Consider the following 9,966-nt stretch of genomic DNA (forward strand, 5'->3'; position numbering starts at 1 on the left):
ACTCCCCTTCCGGCCCTGCAGGCCCAGCGGTACGTCTCCCAGCTGAAGGGCCAGGTCAATGCCCTGGAGGCGGAGCTGGAGGAGCAGCGGAAGCAGAAGCAGAAGGCCCTGGTGGACAACGAGCAGCTGCGCCACGAGCTGGCCCAGCTGAAGGCCATGCAGCTGGAGGGCGCCCGGAACCAGGGCCTGCGAGAGGAGGCGGAGAGTGGGTACCTCCTCGGTGGTACCCGGCAGCGGGAGGGTGGGTCCTGTCCTGCCCGCCCATCTCACCCGGCCTGGCCTCTCTGCAGGGAGAGCCAGCGCCACGGAGGCGCGCTACAGCAAGCTGAAGGAGAAACACAACGAGCTCATTAACACGCACGCAGAGCTGCTCAGGAAGGTGGGTGCCAGCCTCGGGGGTGGGGGGGTCGGGGTGGGTCGGGGTCCAGAATCAGCACCCGTCCCCTGCCTTCCAGAACGCAGACACAGCCAAGCAGCTGACGGTGACGCAGCAGAGCCAGGAAGAGGTGGCCCGGGTGAAGGAGCAGCTGGCCTTCCAGATGGAACAAGTGAGGCGAGAGTCGGAGATGAAGGTGTGTGGAGAGTGTGCGCGCCTGGCGCCACGTCCTCCCTGGCCCCACGTCCTCCCAGTCCCATCATCCCATCCCAGCCCCGTGGCGTCCCTGCCCCACGGCGTCCCAGCCCCACGGCGTCCCAGCCCCACATCCTCCCAGCCCCATCATCCCATCCCAGCTCCATCATCCCATCCCAGCCCCACGTCATCCCAGCCCCGCTGCCCTACTGACACGCTGTCCTTCCCTAGATGGAGGAGCAGAGCGACCAGCTGGAGAAGCTCAAGATGGAGCTGGCAGCCCGAGCCGGAGAGCTGGCCCACGCACAGGAGGCCCTGAGCCGCACAGAGCAGGTGCCTGCTAGCCGCGAGCTGGGCCCGGGCCGGCGCAAGCCGGGCCCGTGGATTGGGCCATAGTCATGTGGCCGTGGGCCCTCAAGCAGGCCGGGTGCATCATCCTTGGCCCTCAGGAAGCACCCAGTCTGGGGAGTGGTGGGATAATAAGGCATGGGCTGCAGACACGGGCCAGGCCAGGCGGCGTTGGCGTGGCTGTTGACATCCGTGTTCACAGAGCGGGTCGGAGCTGAGCTCCCGGCTGGACACCTTGAGTGCGGAAAAGGATGCGCTGAGCGGGGCCGTGCGGCAGCGGGAAGCCGAGCTGCTGGCTGCCCAGAGCCTGGTGCGGGAGAAGGAAGAAGCCCTCAGCCAGGAGCAGCGGCGCAGCTCCCAGGAGAAGGACGAGCTGCAGGGGCGGCTGGCAGAAAAGGTGCGGCCTCCGCGAGCCCGGTCCCCGGGTCGGGCACACGGATTTGGCGGGAGGGAGCGAGGATTCTCACTGCGCAGAGCCTGGCTCCCTTCCCTCTCCCTAAAGCCCAGGCCTGAGAACCAGGTTCCACGTCCCCACACCCTCGCCGCCCTGTTGTACTGTCTTTTAGCCAGCCAAGTGGGTGCAAAGCCCTTGCTTACTGTTCTGAGACAGGGTCTCTCTAGATGTAATCCAGGCTAGCCTCAAATTCAGGGTGGTCCTCCTGTCTCAGCCTTCTGAGCACTGGGTGTGTCCTGCCACTCACAGGATTTTGATTTGCATTTTCTAGTTGTCTAAGAGACTGAATATCTCCTTTCCTTTTTTTTTTTTTTTTTAAAGACAGTTACATTTATTTTGTTGGGGGTGGAGGGCAGAGGGCAGCTCGCAGCAGTTATTTCTTTCCTTCCGCCTTCTGGGTCCCGAGGATTGAACTCGGGCTGTCAGGCTTGCTGGCAGACCCCTTTACCTGCTGAGCCGTTTTGCCAGCTCATTGAACATCTTGCTGTGTGCTCAGTGACCCTTTGAGATAGGTCTGTTCCGGTCCTGAGCTGTGTGCCCCCCACCCCCACCCCAAGCCCTGGGGCAGGAGGGCACCGTCTAGGAATCTCTACCCCAGCTGGGCTAGGGCAGCCTTCTTCCATGCAGGGAGTCGGCGAGCCTTGACCAGCTGCTGCCACTGTCGATCCTTGGAGCTCGGCCCCGGGCCCTGCAGGATCTGAAGGCGCTGCCCCCTTGTCTCCAGGAGGCCCAGGAGCAGGGGCTGCGGCAGAAGCTGCTGGACGAGCAGTTTGAGGTGGTGCGGAGCGCTGCCGCCGAGGCCGAGGCCATTCTGCAGGATGCGGTGAGCAAGCTGGACGACCCTCTGCACCTGCGCTGCACCAGCTCCCCGGGTATGTGCCCTCCGGGGCAGAGAGCCGCTCCTCCGTCGGGGAAGCTTGCCCCTGGCCCCGCCCTTGAGAAGCAGGCGGCCGGGGCCGAGGCCTCACACTCCTTCCCTGTACTCCTCGCAGACTACTTGGTAAGCCGGGCCCAGGCAGCCCTGGACACGGTGAGCGCCCTGGAGAAGAGCCACACCCAGTACCTGACTTCCTCCGAGGGTGAGTACAGAAGTAGTCTCTGTAGGTTCCTGAAGCTCGGTAGGGCAGCCTGGTGCGGGGTTCTCGGGGTGACAGGCGCCTCTCCAGGAAACCTGTGGCCACTTAGAGCCTTGTGCCTGCTGACTCTGGACAGGGGGTGTCTGCAGGAAGTAGAGGGAGCAAGGGCCCTGGGGTCCCCCTGACTTGGAAAATGACCTCCCAGCACCCCCTCTGTCCTCATCCGTACACTGGGGTGCTGGAGCCTTGGCCCAAGCTCCCTGAGGAAAATGATAGTTGCCTTGACTCTGCCCACCCCCTTGGCCTCACCCCTGCAGATGCTTCTGCCCTGGTGGCAGCTCTGAGCCGCTTCTCCCACCTGGCCGCGGACACCATCGTCAACGGCGGCGCCACCTCCCACCTGGCCCCCACCGACCCTGCTGACCGTAAGTCGTTCCCGGTGGCAGGGCTGGGCTGCTTCCTCCTGTCTCCCACAGGGTCTTCACAGCGTAGCGGGGACAAGTCCTCGCGTCAGGTCGTGGGCCAGGGTCTGTGGGGACCTTATCCAGGATCCAAAGCAAAGGCTCCCCTCACAGACCTTCCCTTCACCCCAACAGGCCTGATTGACACTTGCAGGGAATGTGGAGCCCGGGCCCTGGAGCTCATGGGACACCTGCAGGACAGGACAGTGCTGCCCAGGGCCCAGCCCAGCCTGATGCGGGCCCCCCTGCAGGGTATCCTTCAGCTGGGCCAGGTGAGGTGTGCAGCCGAGGCAGAGTGCGGGCTGACGCGGGCCTAACCTCTCCGTCCGGGCCAGGAGCTAGGCTAGGAGGACGGGTGCTCACAGCCTGCGGCTTCAGTAAACAGGGTGGACCCTGCATACACCGCCACCTCCTGCCGGGTCTGCTGTTCCCTGAACATCTACCTGTCTGACTCTTACCATCCCAGGACCTGAAGCCGAAGAGCCTGGACGTGCGGCAAGAGGAGCTAGGGGCCATGGTTGACAAGGAGATGGCCGCCACCTCTGCAGCCATTGAGGATGCTGTGCGGAGGATTGAGGTGAGAACTGAGCATCAGGACTCCCCCAGTTCCTGCAGGAACTAACGGGGCTGGAGGCTGCGTCTGAGCGGGGATAGACAGTATATTCCTGCAGTCCGCTGGCTCATGCTCTGTCACTGGGGATAGGACATGATGAACCAGGCCCGCCATGAGAGCTCGGGAGTGAAACTGGAGGTCAATGAGAGGTAAGTACCGCTTCCATGCCCAGAGCCCCAGTTTAAAGCAGCTTCCTCCCTGACTGTTGAGCTGGCCAGAGAAGGGGCTGGGCACGAGGCTGCACACGTCCCTGCCCTGCTGTGGCTGAGCCTTGCAGGGTGATGTCACAAGGCCACACTGCAGTTGTCCGCTTCCTTCCCCGCCCTCCTCAGGATCCTCAACTCCTGCACAGACCTGATGAAGGTGAGTGCAGTGGGTGGGTGGGTGGGTGGGTGAGCGACCCCAGGGCAGGCTCTGTGCCAGGACCACCTGGAAAGCCACGTCTTGGTCTTGGCAGGCCATCCGGCTCCTCGTGATGACCTCCACCAGCCTACAGAAGGAAATCGTGGAGAGCGGCCGGGTGAGCAGCACGGGCTATGGTCTGGCAGTCTCCCTGGCTGGGTGGCAAGAGCCATAACCTCAGACGCCCTGACCCTTTGTGCATGAAACCCCCCACCATACAGTGTCTGCTGCCACAGCTAAAAACCCCACAGCTCAGGGAGGCTTCAGGGATATGCCTTGTGTTTCAGGGGATACCCTCTGGGCACCCATTCCTACCCGAAATGTCCTTGATCCTCTCTTGTCCTCTCATCACCACTAGGGGGCAGCCACGCAACAGGAATTTTATGCCAAGAATTCACGGTGGACCGAAGGCCTCATCTCTGCCTCTAAGGCAGTGGGCTGGGGAGCCACACAGTTGGTGTATGTCACCCTAGGTGGGGTGGGGTGGGCCAGGCACTAAGGTCTGGTGTTTGGGGTTGCCCTGCTGTTCGTGGTGCAGAGACCCAGACTGACTGGCCCGCATCCCTCAGGGAGTCGGCTGACAAGGTGGTGCTTCACATGGGCAAATACGAGGAGCTCATCGTCTGCTCACACGAGATCGCAGCCAGCACGGCCCAGCTGGTGGCAGCCTCCAAGGTGAGTGAGGCCACACTGCTACCACTGGCCCCCACTCCGGGCTTTGGGTCCGGCCCGGCCTTGGGCCAACCCAGCCGTGCCCACCTGCCCCCTGCAGGTGAAGGCCGACAAGCACAGCCCGCACCTGAGCCGGCTCCAGGAATGTTCCCGCACTGTCAACGAGAGGGCCGCCAACGTGGTGGCCTCCACCAAGTCGGGCCAGGAGCAGATCGAGGACAGAGGCGAGTGCTTGGGGACCCAAGGGGCTTCCCAGAGCGGGTGGGGGAGCTCACTCAGCCGACTCCTCCCCCCGACCACAGACACCATGGATTTCTCCGGCCTGTCCCTCATCAAGCTGAAGAAGCAGGAGATGGAGACACAGGTGAGCACCTCGGGCCCCAGCCGCCGGGCTCCCTCTTAGGAGGATCTCTAGAAAAGGCCCGGGACTCCCGGGCAGGGCTGAGCTGGCTTTGTGGCCCGCAGGTGCGAGTCTTGGAGCTGGAGAAGACGCTGGAGGCGGAGCGCGTGCGCCTGGGGGAGCTGCGGAAGCAGCATTATGTACTGGCCGGGGTGATGGGGACGCCCGGTGAGGGAGAACCCAGCAGGCCCAGCCCAGCTCCCCGGAGTTCGGCCACCAAGAAGCCCCCCTTGGCCCAGAAACCCAGCATAGCCCCCAGGCCAGACAACCAGGTGCCAGGCATCATTACCGGGTTCGGGAGGAGAGTGTGTGCGTGTGCGTGTGTATGCCTGTGCGTGCGCGTGCATGTGTGCATGTGCGTGTGCGTGTCTGCACCTGGATGGTACCTGTGCTTCTGGCTTCATCTACTGACCCCTCATCTTTGACTCCTGCAGCTCAACAAAAAGGATGGTGTCTACCCAGCTCAACTCGTGAACTACTAGGCCCTCTAAGGTGTTGAGCAGGGCGGCTGCTGGTCATGCCTGGGCCTCGTGTAGCCATCTGGTCAAGAGGTCTCTGAGAGTCCTCCAACGCCTGCACCTGGAGCCCAAAGCAGTCTCCCCAAGACCCCAGCCTTCACCAGCCGAAGAGGCCTCAGCTCCGTGGGATAGTTCATCTGGATTTGAGTCTATTTATCTTAGGTAGGAACTGCCCAGAGCAGCCGGGACCCAGCAGGCCTGAGCCACGATGCAGCGACCATCTGGGCGGTGTGAATATTGTGTTCTCTCTTCCTAAGTCTAGTCGGCACACTGGGAAAGGCCAGGAGCCTCCCTGCCTCTGAACTCTGAAGTGTGAGGCTGAAAGTGAGCAGAAAGAGGGTCCTCGGCTGGCTTTTGGGGACAAGGGGGATGTGGCCCTCACGGGAGAGCAGGTGGCTGGGCTGTGTCATCCTCTGGGGGCCTGGTGCTAGGACATCCATGCTCAGAGCCCCAGGAAAGGGCTTGGTGTGGGAGCCTGGCAGCAGGTGGCCGGGGTGCCTGCTCGGCTGTGCCTGGGGCAGCCCTGGCTCAGGGGCCACCTCGCTGACCCTCCACTTCCTGATTTCCGTTCTCCTGGCCCAGCTGCCTTCACCCATGTGGCTGCTTATCACCCACCTTCATGGGTAGATTTCAGCCCTCCTAAAGCTGGGGTCTTTCAGCTCAGTAAGAAGCTAATAAAAACAAACAGAAGCCACAGCCCACTTTCTGAGGGCTCAGGAATTCCTGTGGGGCCCTCAGGTGGAACAGCCCAGACTTGGAGGCCTGGCCTTGCCTGCCCCCGACAGTTTGAATAAATTTGTGTTTCTGGAGCCTGAGGAGGAATGGTTGGGGTGGGTATCCAGGCCGCCAACAGAGACAGCAGCTGGACTGGATAAGTGCCCAGCTTCCCAGCTGCCTGCCCTGTGCCCTGGGAAGGCTACCAACCATGGGCCAAGGTCCGGGGCTGTGGGAGGGAGCCAAGGCCTTTGCCCTGTCTGGTCCCTGTGTTTGAGTTCCCCTGGCAATAAAACCCTGACTGTTGTCAACAGTGACCTGGTGAGGGCCTGCGCCAGCTTTTCATTTCCCTAGAGATGCACACACAGATCCTGGCCCTGTGCTGGAGGCCGCAGTTGACACTAGAACCTGGGGACACCAAGAGCCTTGCTAGTACAGCTGGTGGCTGTCACCACGCACCAGTCTTCCTGTCGATGGCTACCGCAGGGGCCATCCCTAACTGCAGGCTGAACCAGCCATCGCCCTCCCACCGCCAAGGCCTCCCTAACTGAGGCCACTGCTGGTCCAGCCTGGAAGTCCTACGCTCTCCCCAGGACCTCACCAGGGTTAACACCAGACACCACATCTGTGACCATTTGTCCTGGTTACAGTTGGCAGTTTCCAGACTTCTAGGGTTTGAGCTGGTAGGTGAGGACTGTGACCTCCTTGCCACACGCTCCAGGTTCCAGAGATCACCACTCAACTCACAGCCTCAACAGAGGTGGCTGGGGGCCCTCATGCCCACACTCAGCATTTAGAGGACACAAGAATAATGTGTCCTGTTGGGGCAATCAGACTTCTGTGTGTTCGAGTGCTTTGCAAATTGATCTCCAGTGTAAGGCTAATGGAGCTGGCTGCCAGGTCTGAATCATGGGTTGTTTTTGCTTTTTTTTTTCATTTTTCGAGACAGGGTTTCTCTGTGTAGCTTTTGCGCCTTTCCTGGAACTCACTCTGTAGTTCAGGCTGGCCTCGAACTCACAGAGATCTGCCTGCCTCTGCCTCCCGAGTGCTGGGATTAAAGGCGTGCGCCACCACTGCCCTTCTGAATCATGTTTTTATAGAACTTCAAACACTTCTTATTCATATTTAAAAACCAGAGAAAATGGGTCCAAGCTAAGCTAGTGACCCCAAGGGTCCGTCTGACCTTACATCCTGGGGACTCCAAACTGGAACTGGAGACTGGTCATCACAGGTATCCTACACCGGAAGTCAGTCCCGAGCCTGAATCATTCACCAGCCTTCTCTCGTCCCACTTGTAAGTAAAGAGGGTCCAGGGAGAGAAAAGATCCAGTAGGTCTGAGGTCATAATCATAAACCACCAACCAGGCAGTGATGATGAATGCCTTGAATCCCAGCACTTGGGGGCAGAGACAGGCTGAGTTTGAGGCCAGCCTGGTCTACAGAATGAATTCCAGGACAGCCAGGGACACAGAGAAACCCTGTCTTTGGAAGGAAAAAAACAACAAACTCTCAAATCACCTCGAAGTCGGACAAACAGGGAAGGGCTCTAAGCTTCTTTAGCGACTATGAAAGAAATGATCAGATTCTTTTTCAAGGTGAATCGCTTGCTTCCTCCTGATATGACCACAGGCATATCATCGTAGGGCTCCTCAGAAGGTCACAGGACAGCTTGAACAGGGTTGCTCTTCGGTCACATCCCTTGTCGGGGCCTTGGGGTCCAGACACACAGCAGCACAGGTCAACAGAGCACAGGTCACAGAGTCCAGAGCTCCACCAGGGGCAGAGGCACACAGTCCCACAGGCAGGCGTGCGGCTCAGCCTAGGGTGCCATGTACCTGAAGGCACAGGGGCGTGGCAAGGCCCCGCCCTCACTGTACCGAGGCAGCACACAGGGGGGCTTGGTGTTGGGGAGGACCGCTGTTCTAGAAACAGAATGTTAGAGCCCCAAACCCACCCTCGGAAACGGCCTGTGTCCTGACAGGGACAGCCGGGAAGTCGCCCTCAGCACACTGCCCCAGCTGCAATCCCAACAGTCCTGGGTCAGCAGCGTTTTCTGTTACTGCTACATATAAAATACAAGAGCCTAGCCAGGCATGGCGGCCCACACTTTAATCCAGCACTCAGAAGGCAGAGGCAGGCCTGGGCTACAGAGCGAGTCAGAAAAACAACCAAAAAGCCCTATGGCTAGGGCCAGGGATCCAGAACACACCACAGCTTTATTTTTTTGAAATGGGTCTGTGTAGCCCTTGCTGGCCTGGAACTTGATTATGTAGAGCAGGCTGGCCTTGAACTCAGCAATCCTCCTGCCTCTGCCTAGCCATCAGGCTTTTGTTTCTAACCCCAACAACATTCTCTGCCCCTGCTGGACCTGTGATCACTGACATTCTAGAATCATGTCACAAACACCCCCAGGTAAAGCAGTGGCAGGCTGAAAGAAAAATGAAATAAGAAATGCAACAAACTGAAATGAGTAATTCTCAATTTATTAAGAGTTCTACAGCTTTACAACCCGGTGCCAGCTGTGGCCCTGGGCAGTGATGGCAAGGTCAGCCTGGCAGCCCCTTCCCACTCCACCTGGAGCTCGCCCGTGGCTGCCGCCCATGACCGCGTCCGGGGCGTTCCTGGTGGCAGCAGAATCAAGGTGGCATACAGCTTTGTCTCTTTATAGAACAGTTCCAGTGGGGAGGAGTCCAAGTCCGTGATCAGAGGACAGGACCTGGGGACAAAGGCTGGTGGCCCTCCCTGCCAGGGACAGGCTCTCTGACCAGCTCTGCCTTGACTCTGTCACCTTGGGTGGCAGCCAGCTGGCAGGGTGAAGGGTGGCTCTAAGGTCTGCCCACAGGCACACAGCCCTCTTCCGGGAGCAGGGATGGCGCTGCCCCTCCCCGACCTGGGCCTGGGAACTCTGCACATGGCACCCGCAGATGAGATCCCAGAAAGGAAGGAGCCGCTGCTGCCAATCCCGTGAGGGGGGCTTCCCCAAGCCCCTCCCACGCCCTCGGCCAACACCCCAGCACTCAGCGACGGCAGAGAACACTGTCCGGGAGTACCCCGGTTGAAGGTGGATGGGCCTTCTCTGACCCATCACAGAGCAGGGAGACCCGCCAGGGCCCTGCCTAACTGGGGGCCCAACAGGGCAGCCATGGCCGGCACACTGCGGGCATCTGAGTCCTGGCACCAAGTGAAGCTAAGGCACAGCGCGGGCACTGGCCGACGGGACCGTGCACCGCTCTCCGGACAGGAAGCGGCGGCACTCAATAAATCTGCATTTTGAACCAGCTCGAAACAGTATCTGCATTTTTTAAAAAAGTTTCCCTGAATGGTCTTGAGAGTGTCAAAAGTTTTCTTTCCAAATATAAAACAGGAAAATTACAAGTGTAGTAAAAACACGGAGTATTTTTTTCACAGAAACCGTCATGAGGCTTGAGGTGTGAGGAGAGGGCCAAGTCCAGCTCACACTGGCCTCCCACCCAGAGCCACAGCTCTCCTGGCCTCTGCACACAGCAGCCAAGTGCAAAGCCTGCTCACGGCTTTGAAGCAGGAGAGCATCCAGTCTGGCGGGAGGGAGAAGGGTCCGATGGCCTGCTGGCACAGACCACAGCCCAGCTGCCCGGCCAGGCCGGCCCGTGCAAACCAGGCCTCACAGCGCCACAGCAGCTGGTGGGCCAAGACTTGAAAATGAAACAGATATCGTTAACCATGCTTATTAAATAAAGCTGCAACCGGAGGGCCGTGAT

General features: G+C 60.0%; 1 protein-coding gene across 2 annotated transcripts in view; it reads left to right on the forward strand.

The window, feature by feature from the left end:
* Positions 1-6,546, forward strand: part of Hip1r (huntingtin interacting protein 1 related) — a 30,564-nt gene extending 24,018 nt beyond the window's left edge. Inside the window, exons 14-32 of one of the 2 annotated variants that reach the window (XM_028885826.2) lie at positions 22-205; positions 291-379; positions 456-572; positions 803-904; positions 1,122-1,316; positions 2,098-2,245; positions 2,366-2,452; positions 2,767-2,874; positions 3,046-3,182; positions 3,377-3,487; positions 3,614-3,672; positions 3,856-3,886; positions 3,981-4,043; positions 4,284-4,384; positions 4,495-4,600; positions 4,698-4,821; positions 4,900-4,961; positions 5,063-5,269; positions 5,432-6,546. In XM_028885826.2, coding sequence (XP_028741659.1) covers positions 22-205; positions 291-379; positions 456-572; positions 803-904; positions 1,122-1,316; positions 2,098-2,245; positions 2,366-2,452; positions 2,767-2,874; positions 3,046-3,182; positions 3,377-3,487; positions 3,614-3,672; positions 3,856-3,886; positions 3,981-4,043; positions 4,284-4,384; positions 4,495-4,600; positions 4,698-4,821; positions 4,900-4,961; positions 5,063-5,269; positions 5,432-5,479 — 2,079 coding nt within the window. In that variant the 3' untranslated portion in view covers positions 5,480-6,546. Of the gene's footprint in view, positions 1-21; positions 206-290; positions 380-455; positions 573-802; positions 905-1,121; positions 1,317-2,097; positions 2,246-2,365; positions 2,453-2,766; positions 2,875-3,045; positions 3,183-3,376; positions 3,488-3,581; positions 3,673-3,855; positions 3,891-3,980; positions 4,044-4,283; positions 4,385-4,494; positions 4,601-4,697; positions 4,822-4,899; positions 4,962-5,062; positions 5,270-5,431 lie in introns of those variants that run through there. The other variant, XR_005089912.1, reaches the window with a different exon arrangement.
* The last annotated feature ends 3,420 nt before the right edge of the window (positions 6,547-9,966 follow it).

This window comes from Peromyscus leucopus, chromosome 23 (genome assembly GCF_004664715.2).
Source record: "Peromyscus leucopus breed LL Stock chromosome 23, UCI_PerLeu_2.1, whole genome shotgun sequence".
In the NCBI taxonomy this organism is placed as follows: Eukaryota; Metazoa; Chordata; class Mammalia; order Rodentia; family Cricetidae; genus Peromyscus; species Peromyscus leucopus.